Source organism: Nannobrachium achirus (genome assembly GCF_963921795.1).
Source record: "Nannobrachium achirus genome assembly, chromosome: 20".
NCBI classification, from domain to species: domain Eukaryota; kingdom Metazoa; phylum Chordata; class Actinopteri; order Myctophiformes; family Myctophidae; genus Nannobrachium; species Nannobrachium achirus.
The window spans coordinates 20,921,077-20,944,952 of NC_137827.1; the positions used below are offsets into that span (position 1 = coordinate 20,921,077).

At 41.0% G+C, this 23,876-nt stretch overlaps 3 protein-coding genes across 3 annotated transcripts; 1 reads left to right on the forward strand and 2 right to left on the reverse strand.

Moving 5' to 3' along the window:
* Positions 1 to 10,508: 10,508 nt before the first annotated feature.
* LOC308306359 (jun dimerization protein 2-like) lies at positions 10,509 to 16,466 on the reverse strand (the record flags this gene model as incomplete). Its single annotated transcript, XM_080751312.1, has 4 exons — positions 16,327 to 16,466; positions 13,237 to 13,454; positions 11,772 to 11,876; positions 10,509 to 10,694 (listed from the first exon to the last, which is right to left on the reverse strand). The coding sequence occupies exons 1-4, from the start codon at positions 16,418 to 16,420 to the stop codon at positions 10,509 to 10,511; spliced, it is 603 nt and encodes a 200-aa protein (XP_080607438.1). The 5' UTR covers positions 16,421 to 16,466.
* Positions 16,467 to 18,185: 1,719 nt separating this feature from the next.
* On the reverse strand, positions 18,186 to 20,600 carry fosaa (v-fos FBJ murine osteosarcoma viral oncogene homolog Aa; the record flags this gene model as incomplete). Its single annotated transcript, XM_080751308.1, has 4 exons — positions 18,186 to 19,007; positions 19,116 to 19,223; positions 19,597 to 19,827; positions 20,460 to 20,600. The coding sequence occupies 4 exons, from the start codon at positions 20,598 to 20,600 to the stop codon at positions 18,339 to 18,341; spliced, it is 1,149 nt and encodes a 382-aa protein (XP_080607434.1). The 3' UTR covers positions 18,186 to 18,338.
* A 941-nt stretch (positions 20,601 to 21,541) lies between these two features.
* On the forward strand, positions 21,542 to 23,858 carry LOC308306357 (transmembrane emp24 domain-containing protein 10-like). Its single transcript, XM_080751309.1, has 5 exons — positions 21,542 to 21,789; positions 21,944 to 22,064; positions 22,256 to 22,329; positions 22,682 to 22,808; positions 23,408 to 23,858. Exons 1-5 carry the CDS (start codon positions 21,601 to 21,603, stop codon positions 23,527 to 23,529), a joined length of 633 nt encoding a protein of 210 aa, XP_080607435.1. The 5' UTR covers positions 21,542 to 21,600; the 3' UTR covers positions 23,530 to 23,858.
* The last annotated feature ends 18 nt before the right edge of the window (positions 23,859 to 23,876 follow it).

Consider the following 23,876-nt stretch of genomic DNA (forward strand, 5'->3'; position numbering starts at 1 on the left):
CAACTTCTCACCAAAAAATACTGGATTAATTCTTCATGCACCGCGCCACATCACAGACGCAGCGGACTTCAGGTAATGAGTGAGTTATTGTAATATGCTGAGTCTTGCTGACAGACAGACAGACAGACAGACAGACAGACAGACACAGACAGACAGACAGACAGACAGACAGACAGACAGACAGAATAAACATAACTGTCCAGTCAGTCAGAGACCATCACAAAAACTTCCTCCATATCCTCGCTCCCTCTCCTCCAGTCAAAGAAATCATGTCGCTTTTTCTCTCCAGTGCGTCTAGCCTCTTAAGGCACGCATGTTGCTTCCAAACTAGGCAATTTACTTAAAGCCATAACGGAAGGCTATGATTGTGACTTCCAGTGAAATAACAGACTGCCAGTGGCGTATGGCGTCAGTTCATTAATTTATTCCGTTAGTTTATTTTGCAACGGCGACGGCACATCATCCTCCATTGCGCCGCATCCCAGTGCAGTGCGTCAGTTCAGTAAGAGCTAAGGTATGGCAACATGACTGTTGTCTGGTCTTGCACGTGCAAGGCACGCATGCAAGACAGTCATGTTGCCAATACTTAGCAACAGGCATGATGAATTTATTTTAAGAAGTACATTTTATTATTTTCCCTTGTAATCAAGGTATGGTAGACTACCATACCCATATGTGCCTCTGTAGGCTAGCCTACTCCGTTAGTTGCCTCGCATGGTGCGTTATACTTCTGTGTTGCAGCTAGAAGACAGAACTCACTTAATATAGCCCATCCCCGTAGATAATGTCCAGAAATATGCTCCATAGGCTATAAATGTTCCGACCTTCATCTTCCAGGTGACTTTTGTTGGTGTTTCACTTCACCTCGCTAAAAACCTCCTTTTGCGGGACTCATTGAATATGCGAACAGATGATAATAATATGGATTTGGGAGCATAGCCTAATTACAAAGCATGTCTCATTAAAAACAATATAGGCCTATATTTTATAGTTGAAGGGTAAATACACAGTATAGGCCTATGTAGGCTGGGAACATGACACATTTTGCTTGAATTCATGCGTTGTCAACTTGTAGTATAAACACAGAAAAACGAACCAACAACAAGGTGTAAACGCGACGTTTTTTGGGTAATAAATCCAAAACGAGACCGGCAGCGTTTCCAATCGTCCTGGTATAAAGACCCCCTTACTCTCTAACAATTAATAAACGTGGATCCAATGATGGATGTCTTAAATGTGGATGTATCTTTTTAACCTCACCTGATTCCCAAAAACGCCGATGGAACAAGCAGTGGACACCTCCTCCGAGCCAAACCAGACTGATGCTATGTGCGAGGGCATCCCAAGGATGAACACTTGGGCCAGAGACCCCGCAAACTGTCCGAGCATCGTCACCCAGAACAGGTTGGGTCTCACGCTGGCCACCTTGATCCATGTTCCAGCGCAATTCACTGCGGTCGCCACAAGCGCAATGACTCGCAGTCCTTTTTTATCAAGAATCCATGTGACGGGGAAAATGAACGGGATATAGGTGAGCATGTATAGCATAGACATCCAATCTATGGCGAAAGAGTTGACGCCATAGAATTTCATAAAGATGTTGTTGATTATTCCATACTGGATCCACTGGAATGCGTTGCACAGAGAGTACGCGCTGAACAGAAACACAATCACCCATCGCCTCTTGTACAGACGCGTGGCGACCGGGGAGTCAGTGGTGACCTGGGAGTCATTCTTAGCCTCTGTGATGCTGGTACTTTCAATTTGTTCCTTGACATCATCATCATCTACTGAAGCTTTTGGTCCCAAATCCAATCCATTCTCGACATCCTTGTCCTCAACGTCGGTGTTATCTGGCATCTTTAAAGTTTTATGAATTAACCAAATTGAGAAAAAAGTATTGCTTTAGTAGGCCTAGACTGAAAAATTAACCGCAACAATAATATCCGCGACTTCAAGTTCACTTTCGTTTACATTCCAAGTGCATCACCTGACAGGCGATGACAACAGTGGGAATTTTCTCTTCTGTTCTGAGAATCTCCTCTCCTGAGTCATATAACCAAAAATGTTTATATGTTCCTCTATTGCTCAAGTGCAGGCCAACACTGACAATAGACAGATTCCAAGTCCAACAAAAACGTCTCAAATGTAGCCTATGATATGACTAATAATTAACGACAATCATTCCACCACGAAACAAGTTATAATTTAATATTGTCACTGCTGTGTCAGAAATCTCGTTTATTATAGCACCGCGTGCGTGGTGTCCAAACTCTAAACTCCACCCCACTGGAAGTTGAACCAATGATAAGAAAAGGATCGTGCCTGACACTGCCAGCCAGGGGGTTATTTAGGCTTTGCAGAAATAATGGCCTCCAGTCATTAAGGGGAGGGGGAAAAGCCAATATTCAATACCGTGTGCATTGTTTGTTTTTGTGTGACTTATTCTTTCAGTCACTTATTGCTGTTCTGGTAAAATGCCCCTCCACCAGTAATGAATTATAACTGTACTGAAAAGAGCTTATTATAATCTCCTCAATGAGTCATATAGGCTACACACATATTTATATTGTTACTCTTTGCTCAAGTGCAGGCCAACAAATCACCAATGGCAATTATAGACTTGACCAAACAACGTCTCAAATGTAGACTTTGATCATTCCACGTTTATTATAGCAGGTGGTGTCCAAAATCTTAACTCCACCCAACTGTTAAATTAAATGTATTGCTATTTATTGCTGATAAAATGTTTAATCAGAATCCGTGTCAGTTCTTCTCTGATGCTTATCGGCCTCCCAGTGTGGAGGTTAAACTGCTGCAATATATTGACTCTTGACTGTATTATTGCAGCAGCACTCCATGTGAAATCCATTTTCTAAGCGTTAAGCGAATAGAATCAATTAGCCAATTCTGCTTTTGACCACTAGATGGAAATGTTATATCAAAGGTCAACAAGGAATTCAAGTTAGTCTAAGGGAGGCAGAATTTCAGAAGAATTGCTTAGTATTTAAAGTGCAAATCATGTTAATTTAGGATATACATGTTTTTTAGGGGTATTATGGGGTTCTGAATCCAAATCTGCTGTATGCCCAGCTAAAGAAATGTCTGCTTATGCTTCATAATTAACAATTTAAAGATATAAAAAACATGTATTTTTGACTAAACAAAGTAGAAACTTGATTGAACTTTAAACTTCAATAGGTTTTCATGGGGAACCCACTGCCATATTCTGATTTGAGATCAAATGTGAGGAAAGTGCTTAAAACTCATATATATTGTGCAATTTGTCGTTTATAGCAATGTGTTTATAAAAGTGTCTAGCAAGACTTAAATCAAGAAAGAAAGACAGACAGAAAGAAATTCAGCACCCAAAGGGCATTGTTTCCCAAGCTATTACAAACTCATCAACCACCCCTGCCTAGACAGCAAACAAAGATTCTGACAGCTTTGCTCAACCTCCACATAGCACCCTCCAGGCCCATAATGGGTGGTTAAGCAGGACGATCAGCTGCTGTCGCTCGTGCTTGAATTCCTTTGTACAGAAAATATTTTTTACGCCTGTAAAGTTATGATGTGAGATTAATTCTGCAGAATACTCATATCAGTGTATTTGTGTAGCCAGTCAGGATTCAGGAAATGTCTCTCTTGGCCTACTGTACTTCCTGTTTTCCAAATTGTATGGTTCACTATAAAATCCACACTTAGCATGGGCTTTTCCATCTTTAGTCCCCATTGTGGCAGGTTGCGTTGGCTCTGTGCAATGGCCCGGGTAGGTGTACACTGTAGTAGGAGAAAGTACATGGATATCTGGCCTTCATGAGACTGACCTTTTGTTTTTCATACTTTATGCACTGCTCCAAACATAGTGACTCTGTTTCCATGTGTTGAGCCTTCCATAGAGGTTGTGTTCAATAGTCAAGACTTATATGTGATTATTATTATTTTGTTTGTTTTGTATATAGGTCTGTTTTATAGTGTATTCTTATGTTTAATTTGTTTCTATTGTATTGTAGACACTGATTGCCACTGCTGTTTTGTTATGTTTGTGTTTTGTTGATGGTTTTATTTACGTTTTTGTTCAACTTTAGTATTTGGTGGCCTTATTCGAGTGTTGTAGGATATGGATTGATGGCACATGTGGCCTACGATCTGGACGGTGGAGGGTTAGGTGGCTAGGCTCACAAGCGGTATCTAGTGTCACATCTAACATAGTTTGAAATTCAAAATCCCTAGGGGAATTTTTAACAGATGCTGAAAGTTTGGGTCCCATTAAGTGGCATGTCAAACTAGGGTTTTTTCATGATTCTGAATCCATTGCAAGCATTTGTTCTGCATGAAAAACATTCCTTGAGCTAGAAACGGCTTGACGTGGAAATCCTACTTAATTTATGTACTCCATAGCAGAATTGAAACTCTCAAAAGATCAGAAAAACGGCTCCCACAAAACTGTGAAAAGTCACTAAACCAGATTTGTGGGTCTGTTTTTAGCTGAAGGAATGTTTTTCGTGCAAAACAAATGCTTGCAATGGATTCAGAATTTGACCTCTCACATGCTACTTAAAGGAGTAGTTCACCCCCAAAATGAATTTTTTTCTATTGATTACTCATGCCATGGAGAGTAGAGTTCAATAATATTTTTGGGTTTTTGTCACATTCCTAAGACAAAAATTTGATTAGAGTAAATTTACCCCCATTGATTCTGGATGGGGACCCGTTTCGAAACGGGTCCCCATCCGGAACGAATGGGGGTAAATTTATTGTTATCACATTTTTGTCTTAGGAATGCGACAAAAAACTAAAAATATTATTGAACTCTAGTCTAGTAGTAATCAATAGAAAAAAAGTCATTTTGGGGGTGAACTACTCCTTTATTTATTCATTTCCTGTATAGTATTATAAGTAAATGGGACCCCAAACTTCAGCAGCTGTCAAAAATTCCCGCTGGGATTTTGAATTTGAAACTTTGTTAGATGTGTTACTAGACACCTTTACAAACACATTGGTAAAGAAATCTCTTGGTAAGTTATTTATTTCCAGATGTTATTAATATCCTCTGACTATAAGGTGTGTGTGTGTGTGTGTGTGTGTGTGTGTGTGTGTGTGTGTGTGTGTGTGTGTGTGTGTGTGTGTGTGTGTGTGTACAGTAGGTAGGGCACCTGGTTGTGCTAGGCTGGTACTGTAGTTCCCCTCCCTTCCTTTAGGCTACGGCCTGAGTGACATCTACGGCCTTTCTCATTGAAGTTTTAGAGTGTGTATATAGTGTTTAGAGTAGGCCTATAGCTTCTATTTTTATACTATTCTATACAGTAATGTGCTTTTAATTAATTGATTGATGTTCATTGTCAGTCCATTTATTATGTATTGGTATTAAGACTCTGTTGAGTTTTCAGCAGTTGAGTGTTTAAAGAGTGTGTAAGTTAAAACTTCTAAACGAAACCCGGGCCATGCCCGGCATAAAAATATCTTACTTCAATTATTAAACGTGGATCCAATGATGGATGTCTTAAATGTGGATGTATCATCATGGTAGCCAGATAAGTCGACCTCTTTCAAAGTCGACCCAGACTCTTTTCCCAACGGGTCTGTGGCTAAAATTAGCCACAGATTTGACTAAAATCAAATCTGTGCTTCTGGGGGTCCCTGGAACAAAAAGGTTAGCAATAGGGGTCCATCCGTGGAACAAACTATTTTGAGATGGGGGTCCATGGCCAAAAATACATTTTGGGGGTCCTTATAACCACTGATAGGCACATTCTACAAATGTCTTCTAAATCATAACAATTTTCTGAAAAAAACTTATGTGGCCATCAGTGTATCTCAAACTTTGTCATGTGAAGGACCCCCAGAATGATATGTATTTGGCTACGGACCCCCATCACAAAGGGACCCCCAGAAGCAAATATTTGATTTTTGTCTATTCTGCATCTAGCTAAGGCCTCAGACCCGTTGGGAAACGAGTTTGGGGTCGACTTTGAAAGAGGTCGACTTTTCTGGCATTCATCATCATTATTACCTCACCTGATTCCCAAAAACTCCAATGGAACAAGCAGTGGACACCTCCTCCGAGCCAAACCAGACTGATGCTATGTGCAAGGGCATCCCAAGGATGAACGCGTCTGCGACAGAAGCCACAAACTGTCCGAGCATCGTCACCCAGAACAGGTTGGGTCTCACGCTGGCCACCTTGATCCATGTTCCAGCACAATTCACTGCGGTCGCCACAAGCGCAATGACTCGCAGTCCTTTTTTATGAAGAATCCATATGACAGGAAAAATAAATAGGATATAAATGAGCAGGTATATCATAGCTGTCCAATCTATGGCAAAAGAGTTGACACCATAAAATTTCATAAAGATGTCGTTGATTATTCCATACTGGATCCACTGGAATGCGTTGCACAGAGAGTACGCGCTGAACAGAAACACAATCACCCATCGCCTCTTGTACAGACGCGTGGTGACCGGTGGGGAGTCAGTGGTGACCTGGGAGTCATTCTTAGCCTCTGTCATGCTGGTACTTTCAATTGGTTCCTCAAATTGAGGAAGAACTGGTTGTTTAGCAGACTGAAAAATGTACTGCAACAATTAATCTAGTTTATTATAGCACTGCCCATCTTAACTCCTCCCAACTGGAAGTTGAACCAATGATGAGAAAAGCAACAGGCCTGACACTACCAGGGGTTTAAATAACAGGTTTTGCAGAAATAATGCCCTGCAGTCACTCAGAAGAAAAAGACAATATTAATTTAATACTGTGTGAACTGTTTTTTTTTTTTTTTTTTTTTTTTTCTTCTTTTTTTTTTGTGAGACTTGTATACAGTACTTATGATATGAAGTTCATTCTGGTTTGAACCATCCCCACTCATGGTCATAAATGTTAATATTATGATTTATAAGGCTACATTGATAACATTTATTTAGCAATTTACCCATTTAAAATTATTTGATAAGAGCATTAAACTTGTAGCTACGTGGTGTCTCACAGTAAAGTATGGCAATTGTGTGCGTAAAGCCGGGCATGTAAAGGCACCTGAACCATCTGTATTTGACTTCAGAATGCTAGATCGGTCAACAAATGACTGTATTCATTTCTTATTTAAATAAGCATGGATCCAATGATGTGTTAAATGTGATTGTATCATTATTACCTCACCTGATTCCCCAAAACTCCAATGGAACAAGCAGTGGACACCTCCTCCGAGCCAAACCAGACTGATGCTATGTGCGAGGGCATCCCAAGGATGAACACTTGGGCCAGAGAACCCGCAAACTGTCCGAGCATCGTCACCCAGAACAGGTTGGGTCTCACGCTGGCTACCTTGATCCATGTTCCGACGCAATTCACTGCGGTCGCCACAAGCGCAATGACTCGCAGTCCTTTTTTATCAAGAATCCACGTGACGGGAAAAATGAACGGGATGTAGGTGAGCATGTATAGCATAGACATCCAATCTATGCCGAAAGAGTTGACGCCATAGAATTTCATAAAGATGTTGTTGATTGTTCCATACTGGATCCACTGGAATGCGTTGCACAGAGAGTACGCGCTGAACAGAAACACAATCACCCATCGCCTCTTGTACAGACGCGTGGTGTCAGTGGTGACCTGGGAGTCATTCTTAGCCTCTGTCATGCTGGTACTTTCAATTTGTTCCTTGACATCATCATCTAAATCCAACCCATTCTTGACATCCTTGTCCTCAACGTTGTGGTTATGTGGCATCTTGCAAGTTTTAAGTAGACCGTTGTTTTCTGTTTTATTTTCTTTGCTATTGTTGTGATGGGCAGTACAGCCCTGTCCCACCTGTGTCTGTGAATATGTGTAACATGGGAATCAGTTACACATATTCACTCCACCCCCTAGTTACCCCCTAGTCTGATTGGGTGTGCAAGATAAAGTCACACTGGCATTGGCTGCACCTGTGTGCTGCTGCTAGTTTTGATAAGGGGCCTCAGCTTTTCCTGTTCAGTTTGATGAGGGTTTCTCAAGGTTCAACAGCCTGGACTGATCGTCTCCCTTTATGTGCTAGAACAAGAGGATCCAAGTGCTAGAACACTCACCTGTACCAGCTAGTAGCGTTACATTCAGTGTTATCGTCATCCTGACCTGACCACCAAATGTGTAGTGTAAAATCTTACTCACATGCGTTTTCCAGTAAAGTCCGCTAAACTGAGGAATCCTTGTCGTGCCCATCACCACAGACTCCTCCACACCCAGCAGTACGACAAAAAAACTGGTTGCATAGCAGACTGAAACATTAAACAACAATTAATGTCCACGACTTCAATGTATCTGTTTTGTTCAGTTACCTTCCCAGTCGATCACTTGACATATGTTCTGAGAATCACCTCTCCTGACCTGAGTCATATACAAATATTGATATTGTTCCTCTTTGCTCGAGTGCAGGCCAACAATGACCAAATCCATGACCAAAAACGTCTAAAATGTGGCCTATGACTTTGATCATTCCAACAAAATATTTGTGCTGTCACTGCTGTGTCCGAAATATCATTTATTATAACCCTGTGTGCGTGGTGTCTAAACTCTAACTCCACCCAACTGGAAGTTGAACCAATGATAAGAAAAGCAACAGGCCGGACACTGCCTGGGGGTTAACTAACAGGCTTTGCAGAAATAATGGCCTGCAGTCACTCAGGGGGGAAAAAGCTGATATGCAATACTGTGTGCACTGTGTCAGTTCTTGCGGTGCTTTTCCCGCCCTCCCAATTGCCAATGATATTATCACAAAAGTCAACAACGTTGGTAGGAATTCAAGTAGAAAAGAAACTATATACATTTATTTCTTGCAGAAATACAAAATGCATCACATCTTGTGATAGCTTATACGCCTATATGACATCATATACAAAAAGTATAAAAAAATCATAAACATAACTGGGAGCAAAGATATGGTAACAGGAATAAATTCAACTATAATGTAAACAGTACATACATTATGTGCATAAATGACGCCTGCGCCATTCAAGATAGACAAAAGACAACTGATCAATAAATGTACCACAAAAGGCCACAAAAATAAAAAAAGACAATGACTGTGTACAGTATGTCTAATAATAGTTGTGACTGTGCCTATGGGCTAGAGAAATTGTGCATGAAAATTTGTTACGTTTATTTCCCTGTTTACTGTGTTAGGGTACAGTCACACCTAACTTTGATTCTGCATATGTGAGCGTCTGCATATGTATACGGAGCGATTTGTTGCTATTGCGTGGCTTTCCGCTCCGTTCCCATTGCAGAAACACAGCCACATAGGCAGAATCAAAGCTAGGTGTGACTGTACTCTTAGCCTTAGGACATGGTCACACATGTGCGACAGCCAGGTGAATGATCGCCTGTCGAGGCAAAATTCCTATCTTATTGTGCTGAATGTGGACAGTGCAGAATGTGACACATACAGAAATAGGCCTGGGGCCAATTCTGATATCTTCACAAATTGGTACCACACAAGGTGACATTTTTTACATTTTTGACTTCCTACATGTCTCTAGTTTACATTTTGGTATGATAACCCTTTCTGAGACCCAGCTTAATTGATGTTATCAGCCGCTAGAGTCGGTCTCCCATCGACTTTCTATACAGGAGGAAAATACCCAGAAAACATTTTTTTTCTGGGTATTTAAGTAGGATGTGAGGGGTCTAACTAGGGGTTTGTCATGATGCTGAATCCATTGCAAGCATTTGTTTTGCACAAAAAACTTTCCTTGGGCTACAAATGGCCCCAGAAAACGATGGTTTAGTGATGAAAAGTGTCACTTTTCATCAGTTTCATCAGTTTTATATATACATTAGGTGGGTTCTAGACCAGATCAGATTGGTAAATTCGAAAATAGAAATCAGGCTTTCCACAGCTACTGTGGAAAGTGGTTAGAATGAAAGTGAACAGGACAATATTTGATTTGCACATGTGTGACTGTGACCGTAGTCCATTGACTCAGGCTACTTTAAAGGAGCTATAGTCAACTTTTTCTTGAAAAACAGATGCTAAAATAAAAAGAATATTTTGAAAATATTTTATAAAAGAATAAGCTTCATATATGTGTTTCTATTAAAAGATTACCACAAAAAGCGTAAAATAATGATAAAATAATCATTTTGGCCATACACATATATGAAGCTTATTTTTTTATAAAATATTTTCGAAACATAATTTTTATTTTAGCATCCGTTTTTCAAGAAAAAGTTGAATTTGGCTCCTTTAAATTAACAGTGGGGTGAAGTTATGTGACCCTGAATGATAACCACACTGAACAGCACAAGAAAGAATTACATTTTTCCAACTGCCAGTACAGTGTCCGATCTCATGTGGTTTAAGGCCTGTGTTTCAAGGCAGGAGTGCTTAGCTTGGGGCCTCCTCTGTGGCCAAGACCTGGAGATAAGTGCTGCTTCTTGACTCTAAACAGAACCCGTGGCAAATGGTCGCACTTTAAAGCCTGATTCATACATAGTTGTGTGATCGTCGTGATCATGAAGGAGCACAAATAAAGCATTACTTGGGCTCCAGCTGCTCCAGTAAGGGGTTTACTTCGCTCTCTGGGGTTTTGACGCTGTCTGTCCTGACGATACACGTGGGACGGTGGCGGTTCAGCAGGACGATCAACTGCTGTCGCTCGTGCTTCAGCTCCTCAATCTGGGCTTTGAGGTCAGAGTTCATCATCTCTAGTCGTTCTGACTCCTAACACAGGGCGGAGGAAAATCATTATTGAAACTGAAGCCGGATGTTATTTTAACCAGTCTGTATGGTAGTGCAGTGGTTCTCAACCTTTTCAGGCCACAACCCCCAAAATAATCATATTTTAACTGGCGACCCCCCACCCTGACGAGCACTAAGTTGAGGCATTACATTTTGTATAACACGGTTCTATTGTGAAAATAGCAGATCTACATGCTCACAACGCCTTGCATTGCGAGGCGTTGTGAGCATGTAGATCGGTTATTTTCACAATTTCTGCCTCTAATATTTGACAGTTTGGCCAATGTTTAATTTGTCATTTTAGAGGTATTAAAATGTCCTTAAATTGTCACTTTAGAAATGTGCATATACCCTCTATTCACTTAAACGTTATGTTGGTTTGTTTCTTTGTTTACTGTTGAGTGAGAAAACAATGTTGCGAGGCGTTTTTGAGCATGTAGATCGGCATGTAGATCGACTATTTTCACAATTTCTGCCTCTAATATTTGACAGTTTGGCCAATGTTTAATTTGTCATTTTAGAGGAATTGAAAAGTCCTTAAATTGTCACTTTAGAAATGTCCACATAGATATACCCTCTATACACTTAAACGTTATGTTGGTTTGTTTATTGTTCGAGTGAGAAAACAATGTTGCACATTAAGTTAATCATCAGGGGACCCCCCAAAATAATTTGGGGCCCCCCCTGGGGGTCCCGACCCACAGGTTGAGAACCACTGTGGTAGTGTATATTAACTAGTATACTGGTAGTCTGCAGTGGCTGGACGTGGTCTCCCCTATTATTTCATTGAGATTTTTTTTTAACCCTGGTGTGAGGCATGTCTAGACAAGTGGACAAGTAGAGTTGCCTAAAGCTCATAAGCGCTGATCATGGGGAACTGACTGGAAATTTTGGAGACCCAGGATCGAATCCTGGGTAAGACATAAAAGACAGAGCGTAGCTTTAAAGAGGAAAAAAATCAACAGGCAAATGAAGGCAGCCTAAAGAGGATAAAGAGGCGAAGGATTGTAGGTAGGAAGTCAAAATGAGAGCGGAAAGACAAAAACATTAATGTCTTACCTTTTGTAGATAGTCTGTCCTTTCCTTCTTTTTGTTTCGACATCGTGCTGCAGCCACCTTGTTCTTCTCTCGCCTTCGTTTTCTCCTATCTTCCTCCTCATCTCTCTAAAAAGAAGAAGAATAGTTACAACGCATGTCCCCTCCTCCTACCATAAACAGGGAAGAACAGATTAGATCTATACCCAAACACCACACACCATGGGATGGGTCATCACAATGGGTTGGATCAAAATGTCACAATTCTCACTTTAAGTGGTGCCCAGTAAGTGGTGCTATTGGTTCATAGCAGTTCGTCATCTCTGACAACAAAGACTTTCTCATAAAACAGTATAAAACAGAATAACTGTCACAGTAGGCCTAGTTTACATAATAGAGTAGTCTGTGTAAGAAATCTGTAATTTGGAATTGACGTAGGAAACAATTTTAATTTATAGAGTAGTTGCCCTGCAGGTTAACCAGACTATAGTACTTGTCCGACTTTATTCCTTCCATCCATCTTTCTTTACCCCATAGATAAACCTTTTTTTTGCCACACTACTCCTCCCACAGTTTTGGTGGCACGCACTTGGGCCATATGTTAAATCAACCGGCTTCATCGGGAATCGATTCCTTGCATTTTGCTAAGAGATACGTTACATAGTTTAATTTATATACCGGTATACATTTATTCGTGAATTCATTTTCTCCATGGACTTTAATTAGAATTTCTACTTTTCCCAAATATGGAGATGACTGACATCATAGATGTGGGAGGCTCCCTCCATTCCGACATGTCACCACTCCGAAATTGACTTCTTATTGTCGGAGTGGCGACACTCCCATAGGGGTTAGGTTTAGGGTTAGGGTTAGAGATAGGGTTAGTGTCGGAATGGAGACATGTCGGAAAGGAGACATGTCGGAGTGGAGAGATGCACCCCATAGATATATGGGGTGCATATGTGAGACTGACACAGTATGTCCATATATGGGCATTCCAAGAAAGGGCTTAATATTAATTACATCAAGTATCTCCTTAGTCTGCATAAAAAGGGACGAGGACGGAATGGTTAGCACAGCTCAAATAGGGACAAGGACTGACAGATACAGAGATATTTGCAAGTGTGACTCACCTCATAGCAACCACACTTGCAATTTCCATTTGCATCTTACTAGTGTGGCAACCAGACTTGTGTATTTTTCTCATCATCTGATGTCACCCAATCAGACATCACGATACCTTGATATCGTGATGTCATCCTTTTCCCCCTCTCTGATTAGAGTCATTAGAGTCAATGGCAACCACACTTGCAATTTCCCAATTGCATCTTTCTAGTTTCTATTGTAATTGTAAAAAAAAAAAAATACAGTTAATCTAGCCATGCATGCGATGATGTAACCCAGATTTTACTTATATTTCCTCTATGCAAGCAGGGCTACTCTGCTACACCCACTAGATGGAATTGCTACTCTAAGCACTCCTCCACACCTCTGTCTTGATGGCCAGGGGTCTCTTCCCCAGCTTGCCCAAGAAGTGCAGAGGTGAAAGCATGGTCCCCAGTTCCTGGAGGTCACCGAATTTGAACTGGTCAGTCAGCGTGGTGGCAGAGATTCCAGCCAGAGGGCCCAGGCTGGGCAGAGAGCCAGCTGTTACAGATGGATCTGGGATTTGTCCTGGCATCGTGTCAGACTCGGTCGTGACCGCAGCTGGAGGAAAACGGGGAGAAACTTTCAGCAAGGCACTTAAAACCATGCAGTAACGTGCCAAATTAAAAAAGGTGTGTTTCTGCATGCAGGGGTGTCACACCAGATTCTGGGCCCTGGGTACAAGGATTCACTGCGGGCCCCCCATGAATGTTCTTCATGGGGGGAGGGGGTTTAACCCATTTAGACTGGGAACGCATTATTACGCATCATTTTGTGCTTTAACTATTGAAAAATAGCAGATCTACAAGCTCACTGCAAGCTTGTAGATCTGCTATTTTTGAAAAATCATGCAAATGTGTGCAAGTCTTTGAATATTTCAAATCCTTCTAAGGTTTTTTGAAAACTCCATGTTTCCCATCTCAGGGACGCCCCAGAAGCTAAATTTGAGTTACAAATGTTCGCTTAAAAAATATATATATTCAAAAATTTGCTCACATTTTCATGACTCTTCAAAAATAGCAGATCTACAAGCTTGCAAGCTTGCTCAAAGCGCGGCACTCTGTGCCGTGCTTTGAGCTTGTACCGAGTGCCGCGCTGCAAGCTTGTAGATCTGCTATTTTTTTTATAGCTAAAGTAGAAAAATAATTGAGGCCCCTCCACCTTAATTGGGCCCTAGTAATTCAGTCCCACATTTCCCCCCCTTGTGACGCCCCTGTCTGCATGCTCTCTTCTGACTAACATGTCACTGTCAAAGTTGTCAGGTAATGTGAACAATGTTGTTATTGTTCACCTTTATCTCTAAAACATGTACATGGATCAGAAACAGCTTTGGAGCCAGGTATAATCGGTCCCCTTCAACTTCACTCTGCTAAAGGGCTTAAAGGGGGTTCTTTCCAAGGTACACTCAGTCTTCCTGGCAGTCGGACTGGCCATACTCTAATGAATCGCTGTCCTGTTGTAGGAGCAGCAGGCAGAGGCTGTCTCCCATTAGGCCATTTCATTATTTTTGCCTCTTTTTTTTCTGGAATGGATGTATACTTCCATTTACAGAGATCTTGGCAAGGTTTACTATTTTTCTTTTTTTTATCCCCGAAGAGGCCCAGACAGAGATGTACAGCGCTGCACAAAAGTACACTCAGACAAATTCCCCTCTATCCCATAGAGGGCTAAAGCCGGTCCTTGCCAAGAAACACCCGTCACCCATGTTTTCCTGCCTGTGAGGCCGGCTCTTCATGTCAGGGATGTGGAATGTGGCTGCTGGAATAAAGGATAATGGTTCCAAAGCATATATGCCCTATTTAATACCATGAAATTACTCCTATCTAACCCAATGGCACTGAGAGTTCATGTTATGTTTAGAGTTTTATTGAATTCAGTTCAACAAGGCTCTGCTCAAACCTACACACATAATTACAGGATTTATAGCACCTGCTTAAACTTACACATAGAGGCCTACTTCATCTAAAATAGCCTATATATACATATATATATATATATATATGTGTGTGTGTGTGTGTGTGTGTGTGTGTGTGTGTGTGTGTGTGTGTGTATATATATATATATATATATATATATATATATATATATATATATATATATATATATATATATATATATATATACAGATCTTTCTTGTTTTTCAAAAAGAAAGAAAGAAACAAAGCACTTTAAAATCACTTTGAGCAGCATGTTTTGGTATGAAAGGTGCTATAGGCTACAAATGACAAATAAAATACATAAAAAATATTCATTATAAACCATTCAGTTACTCTTGTGCTACTACAGTTACACTTAGTTACAATGCAAGATTTGTTTTCTTCCAAATATCACTTGACAACAAAGGCATTTATCTTGATTTCTTGTCAGATTTAGACTAGCCTACTAACCTACTTAGATTGCAGCCATCGTTAAGACTAATACAGAATGAAACGATCTGACATAGCCTAACAAGTCTTTTTAAAGTTCCCCAAAGTAAAGAAAACCCAGTGAAATCTGTGTGCAGGTTTAGAAAGATGTGAATAGGCCTAAGTGTGAAATTAGTAAATGAAACATTACAATTAAAATAGTGTTGCCTATTCTCTCTCTCTCTCTTTTGCTATTTCTTGATTTTCTCCTAGCCGGCTAATAATATTCCACTGATAATAAAATATCATTATCTTGTTAAAAAGTAAAGGCCAAAACGACAAGATATAACAACAGTCCTATAATAAGAATAACAGCACTATTATAACGCGCCAGACTTGAGTCATGAGTCAATTTCAAAGCGGAAGTTTTTCTTCAGTGCTGCATTCATCTGATCTTACGTAACTTTAAATGCTTGAGTCGTACTTCGACGCGCGCCGGTGTCGCGCGCCGAAAATAGCCGATCTACAAGCTCACAACGCGTCGCGGTTGCGACGCGTTGTGAGCTTGTAGATCGGCTATTTCCGTCACACGGGCTGTCTTTCCCCGTAGAGAGAGCTGATTCTGCAGCCATAAACCCGTCAGAGCCTCTTGTTTCGGGGGATTCTTTTTTCCCCCTCCTTCCCCGTGGCTGATCGCATCCCGAAAAGCGACATCCAAATACCACGACACATGATAATAACACATAAACGGAATAAGAACATTTTGTACAGAAATAGTGCGAGTCAGTCACGAATCTTGCACATATGTAACAGCGTGCAAACAAAAGAAATGCAACGCTCCAGCATGCTCAAGATTGAGGAGCATGTTGGTGCTGTTCTGTAACGCCGAAAATCACAGATCAAAATCAATGCACATTGAATGCAAAACAAGAGATCGGTGATGTTTTTAATTAACATGGGACTCAAGAGTGGGACCCATGCGTGCCGTGGCGCGCCAACATGCACACAGGGGTTTCTCAAGATCGCAACTATTTTTAGTTGCAGACCCCTAGCAGACAGTTGGAAGTTTTTTTTTTGTTGTCACCGACCTGACTTTGATCCCAGGTGCAACAGATGTCCTCCTCTCTTCTGGTCAGATGAAGAAGGTCGAGAGTAGATTTTAAAAAGTGGAAATCGTTGCATCAGCGCGTTTAAAATGTGATCCCAGTCTGGGAGGATTTGGGAATGCGGAAATTCGGTTAGTGATGCCAGCCAAACGTAAGAGAGAGGGGATGTTAAAGTACAAGAAGAAGTGGGGGCAGAAAGAAAAGTAGGGAAGTCCCACCGCTCCTCCTCCCATAGAAACACAAAACAAACGCACCCACACAATGTCTAGGATGATTGAAGCCTCAAAGTAAACTTGAATGGCAGGCATGCTGCCAGTGAGGTCCATGCAGAAGAGTGGAATACATACTGTAGGCTATGTTGGTTTAGATATGCTAAGCAAACAAACAAATGCATACAGCAAGATAGATATAGACCTAAATGTGTTGTAACTTGTTACCTAGGCTCGCTCGCTCACTCTCTCTCACTCAGTGTGTGTGTGTGTGTGTGTGTGTGTGTGTGTGTGTGTGTGTGTGTGTGTGTGTTTCAGCACCAACATTTGGATGAGGAGTGAGGACATGTCATGGAGTTGACCTACTGTAAAGGCATGTTTCAAGCTTCATAATAAATAGTTTGTAATGTAATTTGATTCACTTGGATTGAAATGGTTGTTGGTTGAGAAAGGGGCAGCCTACTACCCACACTATACATTGAGCATACTAGGTCATATATATTTGATGGTTGTAGGAACAGCCTGGAAAACCAAGGCATAGACAGTAATTATAAGCAAGTTTAGAAGCAGAGATATGCACTTCTTTGTGTGATGCTGAGAGAACTGAAGGACCAAAATTTAGACCCCTATATATTTACCAATACCATGTCTCTGAGATAAGTATAGACATCTAAATACTCAAGTACATTTGTTACTTGTTATTTTTAGTACTTGAGTAAAATTACTTACTTTCCACCTCTGAATGCCTGGTGCAATCTTTCCCTCATAAGCAAGGCAATAACAATAACTATTTTATTTATTTACCCAAATAGACAAATATAACTATATGGTGTACGTTTATGTAGAAAGCTATATAAGATATGGATATACTGAAAGAAAGATGTATTTACATATAATCTATAGAAAGAGCTGTATAGATATTTATATTCTTAAAGAATGAATATACAGTATACCAATATTAATAGCCATTATGGAGGGAGGGTGCTGTAATTACTGGTTCTTTGTCCCTCCTATTACAAACAAACAGCATTTAGCTAAATAATCATTTTTGAAGCTATAATGATGAATAAAGCCTTTAAACTGAAACTGAGATTTCAAAGGCCGGCATCAAATGCATCATACATCACTCAAAATGATTTATTGTGATTATTCAGCATAAATAAGCAATCAATGCTCATTTTACATTTTCTTTTTTGTAATTTGACAAATAAGTCAAAATCTGAAAGGTAAAAAAATAAATCATCATAAATTACATCTTGATAGATATAGCACTGGATGTTTTCATGGAAAACTCTAAACATTTGAACAATGAGGTAAAACCACAGTCGATGACATTGAGGTATGCATATACTTAAACATGGGTGGATACTTTAACACATAACCCACATCCACAACTATCAATATGCTATTGACATCAAAACACAAAACCATACCATAACATTAAATTCCACAATACAGCCTAGATCTCATAACAGATCAAATATATAGATATATGAGCTTTGAAAATTATTTGGAATTTCTCATCATGCGATTAAAACCATTGACTTATTTCAACCCCTTCTGTAAAATTAAAAGCCATGCTTTGAGCTACATCGTTCTGTATTATTTATCAGGAGAAAGTTTATACTTTGCTTAGTCACACACAAGACATTTCATGAATGTATTCCTTGAAGTGTTACAGCATACTGTGGCATATATGATCAATATAATCTCAAAGTCAGGAATCGGAGAGAAAAAGAGAAAAGATAAATCACAGCGATAAGACCAATAGTTTCACTCTGTAAATTATAAGGCAAGGAGAGTTGGCGAGTTGAGGATGTCAACAGATTCGGCCTTGCCACCTCCACCTTTATGACTGTCTAATTCCTCTGCGAGGGAGTCCAGTTCAGAACACGAAAACGTGAACACAGACAAGTAACTGCTACAGGTGGGGGTGGAGGTGACCACGGGAGTGCTCAGGGGCTCCAGATCACCCGACACAGACTTGTATAAGGTCTCCCAGTCCGAAACCCCGAGAGAGCTGCTCAAGTCTATGTCTGGGACAGAGCGGGCTGTCTCCATGGGGGTTCTCTCCTCCACGCTGGCTATCAGATTGTCCAGCAGGCCCTCCTTCATGTCCAAGGAAGGTTCGAGGTCGCAGATGTTGATTTCGGCACTGGCACACAGCAAGATGTTTGAGTTCCCAGAGATGGCCGTGGACGGGTCGCTGGGGAGGTCCATGTCCTGGAGTGATGGAGCTTCCTGGGTGCCCTCATCTGGAGGCTTGTCGTCGTCCTGGTTGGGATGAAGCTCTGGGGACCCGGAGGGATCCTGGAACATGGACTCCAGCTCTTCTGGTATTTGACAAACAGGTCTGTGTGCAGTGAGGACATACTCGAGCCTCTCTTTCTCTTTAAGGAGGCTGGCTATTTCTGCCTGCAGGGCTGCCTTTTCCACCTCAAGCTCGTCTGTCTCCTTCAAAAAAGATATGTATCCAAATTTAGCCAAAAGGGAAGTATAGCTATACAGTTCAGTCAAATAAAATGACAAGTAACAGCTGAACAAACAGCTTTGTTTACTTACAGCCTGCAGTGTATCGGTGAGCTCTCTCCGCCGGTTGCGACACTTGGCTGCAGCCATTTTATTCCTCTCTCTCCTTACTCTCTTCTTCTCCTCCTCCTCTGGAGAGAGCTGGGGGGTTATAGGAAAAGCATCCAGTCATTACAGTGAAAGATCTGGCTATTTTGTATCTGTCGGCCCATCACATTCACTGCCAATTCACCCTTTGAAGAGTGGCAAAAGCATCTTTCTCTGCAATGCGTCTAAAAATAGACCATTGTTGCAGACTTGCTGTGACCTGAATACAAATTGACTGCCTGTGAAGAAGGCACACCGCCAGGAAAACAGCTCCTGAGCAGCATGCACAGTAAAATGCTGCTGCACATACAACACACTGAGACTATAATAAACATATAGACCTACTGCCTTTAAATGTAGGCTACTCTGTGGCCACCTATGGCCAATAGCAGGCTAAATGCTTCATGATGTGTGAGCTATAACCTACCTGCTCTGCTTTCCCTTTCCTGGCAGTATTTCTGCCCTTGCTCCCGCCTGCTTTGGGTGTTGCCTGGTGAGCTCTCTGTGCTTCATTGGCTTGTTTGCTGCCCACAGACGGGGAGACAGATGTGATGATGGTAGGCTGGACCATCCACTGGAAATCTGGGGTGGAGGAAATCGCAGTAACCGTGGGGACAAAAGGGGCGTCCTGTACGTTCATAATATCTGGGCAGAGCTCCTGAAAAAAAAGCAGCATTCAAAAAATATCACGGATAATTTAATCACCAAACTGTTGCTTCACAATTAGCTCGATCATAAAAATCGTCATCGTATTGAAACAACAATACTATGATAATGATGATGACCCATGAAACCTGCTAAAATGTAAATCACAATTTACAGTGTCAAAGACGGGGTATAGGCTATAAGGTTTAGCTTTAAAAATATACCCGTCCCAAAATAGCTTTCTCCGGATCAATATTTGACTTTATCATAGTTTCTGACGTCAACACTGACGCAGAGATGCTGTGGAGTCTCCTGAATGGATTTATTTTTCTCAATGAACCGCTGCATCGACACGCTCCCGTTTGGTCCCAGGACGCTGAAATCACAACAATCCGAGCCGACATTCCCCCCTCTATCTGTCCGAATCAATCATCCATCCAATGCTCAATAAACAATAACATTTAGATTTGGGGGGGAAAATATAAGGAAATGATTGTCATGATGTGGTCGAATTCTGTATTCGCAAGCTTTCAAGATATAGCATTTTATTCTTCCGCGTTAATTTAAAACGGGCCCTAACGTGCTACACGTCGATTTGTATCTACCATTTGATATTTTTAATATCATGATCCACGCCATCCATACCTTTGCATCGCTCTCTGAGGAGGACGCTGATGATGGTGAGCTTGCGTCTGGAGTCTGCTGGCAAGAGTCCCCGACAGGAGATCCAATACTGCAGGTGGAGGCTGTATCCATGTCAGGCGTCAGGTTGTTGTTGGGGTACATTGAGAAAAACGTCCCACTATACTGTCTGCAGGAATAATAATAATACTGTCCTCCTCTCTTTTGTTAAACAGAATTGCGAGGGTCTTTCTCCAGGTATATACCTGGTAACTGGATGACAAGAATGCAAGCCCCTCCTTTTATACTCTGCTAGAATTTTATGAATGAACCGAGGCTGTACCATCTGCAAAAGGGGGGAGAGGAGAGGGGGAGGGGGGGGGGTGTGCTCGCATCATCGACATCGCATGAATGAAATTCAGAAATATCAGAAATAGGCCTTCATCCTGAGCTGCAAGCTATTTTGGGGGTATTATCTTGTTGCACAAAATGTAGGCCCAGTATATTGGTACAGCGACCAAACACACAGTTGTCTTCTTGGCTTTAACAACACTGGTGAGATCTGGCAGCCCATGACAACAATCAGGTCAGGAACAGTGTGCCACAAGGAACGTGGGTGTATGAAAAACAAAGGGTTTCTATTACGAATAGTTGCTATAACGCCTGTTTTAGTGCACATTATGAATACTCAATGTAATGTTCAATAATGTAAAACTACAGACAATTAGGCCAATGTCGTATGGCCATAACATGAGAAGTTATCAAATACATACAAAAAAATATAGGCCTAAATACAAATATAACATTATTTTATACTGTGAATATTAGCATGCAATGCAATAGGCCTATTATTGTCTTACTATCAAACATACATCAGGCATGTTCAATGAATAGGTCTATGTCTGCTTCTCCAGCCCCCCTGCCCCAACAAAAAAAGAAATACAAAATAAAAAAAGAAGAAAAAATAAATAAAGATGTACAAGCTAAAGAAGCATGGCAGACTGGTCACAGCAGCTTGTGGATCTGTTCTTTTTGACAAGCAACACCCACTCATCCTCGTGTGGGCGGTGAAATCACGTGATTCAACCCGGAACTGAAGTGACTGTGTGTGTGCTGCCAACCGCTGCCAACGCATCTTCTGCAGCTGTCTGACAACAATACAGCGATGGACAGCTCGTCGAGGACTTGTGTGTTGGTACTGATTCCACTTCTTCTCTTTGACTTTGTGCTCCCCATCACCTTCTACCTGCCGGTTAATGTTCGGAAATGCGTGCGAGAAGAGATCCACAAAAACGTGCTGGTTACAGGCGAATACGAAGTGAGCGAACAGCCAGACACAAGAACCAATCTGAAGGTAACACGTCGCTCTCCCAGCTACATCCACAGTGTTATCTAAAATACCATAATGAAAGGTTGACTGGCTTGGACATTTAACTGATGAACGTGTAGATGTGTTATAACCGGCCGTTACTCGTTTCCAGATAACCAACAGCTGTTTTCTCCTCCAGATCACAGATTCAGCTGGCCACACTTTGTATTCCAAGGAGGGCGCCTCAAGGGGCAAATTTGCCTTTACAACAGAGGATTATGACATGTTTGAGGTTTGCTTTGAAAGCAAATCTCAAATGGGTGGGTTTAACTTTATATCAAGTGTTTTAGAGCTCTTGTCTTTTAATTTGATTCAAAATCAGATGGCACTACTGTGGTTAATTTCACAAGGTGTTACTTGGAATTGTAGAGGAAATATGATTGAGGCTACTAGACTAGAATGTAAGACTACTTATTTCCTGTGGTGTAATGTCATAATTTCTTGGCACCAGGCACTTTAAAAGTTCCAGACCAACTGGTCAATTTGGACATGAAGCATGGAGTGGAGGCCAAGAACTATGAGGCGGTAAGGGCAGAGTTTTATGACTGTTCATCCTATATTAGAAAAAATATTATATTAATAATAATGGAACGCTCCAATGATTAAGTGCTTTATTGCACCCAATTTCTTTGGGTGCAATAAAGCATCATTGGTGTGTGAGCTTTATTACTTCTGTAATATAATATTTCAGATTCACATGCGCTGATAGTCGCTCAGCACCTGGGATGTGCATGTTTTTGGTCATTCTATATTAACATCTGGGGTAATTAATTTCTCTCTCTCTCTCTCTCTCTCTCTCTCTCTCTCTCTCTCTCTCTCTCTCTCTCTCTCTCTCTCTCTCTCTCTCTCTCTCTCTCTCTCGTTACATCTTTATTAGATTGCAAAAGTAGAGAAGCTGAAGCCCCTGGAGGTGGAGCTGAGACGTCTTGAGGATTTGTCAGAGTCAGTCGTACATGACTTTGCCTATATGAAGAAGCGCGAGGAAGAGATGCGAGATACAAATGGTAAGTGGTTCTTAACAGGTCCAAATGGATCAGGTTCTGGTCAGATCAGGTAACAAATGTAGATTATCACCCAGGCATTCATTGTTAGTTGAACACAAGAGGGCCTGAGTGACACACTGTATGCCTGATGATACATTTATTACATACCCAGCCTTATTTACAAAGTTTGGTGAACAATTTAATTGAATAACTAGATCAACATTACTGTCAATAAGAAGCAATACTGCTGTGATTTCTCGCCAGTGTGGGGAGGAATTAGAATGTCCTTCTAATGTGCGAGGGGTCCGTGATTTTTCCATTACTATTTTCATTTATCTTTCACATTTTTGAGCGGTGCTCTTGGAACAGGAGCTATATCTCCAACATCTGGCTTTGTCCGGTCAAAAAACTATGGGAAAAACGTGTTCAAAAATATCTGGGGCTTACGTTTATTTTTATTATGTTTATTTGAAAGTGAAATATTCCTTTAAATGGTCATAGGGGGGAAAAGACAGGCAACAGAATCAAACCAGGGATGTTTTAAATATGTGGTTGCCAGTTATCTAGTGGTGGCCCTAGGTTTACTGATAATAAGGTGTCATTTTCTGTCTGCCTTACAGAATCCACCAACATCCGAGTGCTGTACTTTAGCGTCTTCTCTATGTGCTGCTTGATTGGTCTGGCGACATGGCAAGTCTTCTATCTGAGACAATTCTTCAAGGCAAAGAAGCTGATTGAGTGAGATTGATAACCAAGTGGACTGGAGAATCTGTAAACATTTTAATGGACAACTTGAGGCGCCATCTTTCTATTTTTCAGACCATCCCACCCCCTTTAACCACTTTCAACCTGGTGTCCCTATTTAGGGCATGTGATAATTATTGGTACAAATCAAATAATAAATAGTAAAAATAGCGAATCTACAGGCTCACATGTGAGCTTGTAATAAGCTATTTTAGCCATTTCTGAAATACATTAAAGTGGTAAAAAGAAAATCAATGTAATTTATTTAAATGTTTGCCTTTATTTCAGTGAAGTTGTAGTATGATTTCATTATTGATATACTGTACGGTTTTGAGGCTTTTTTTG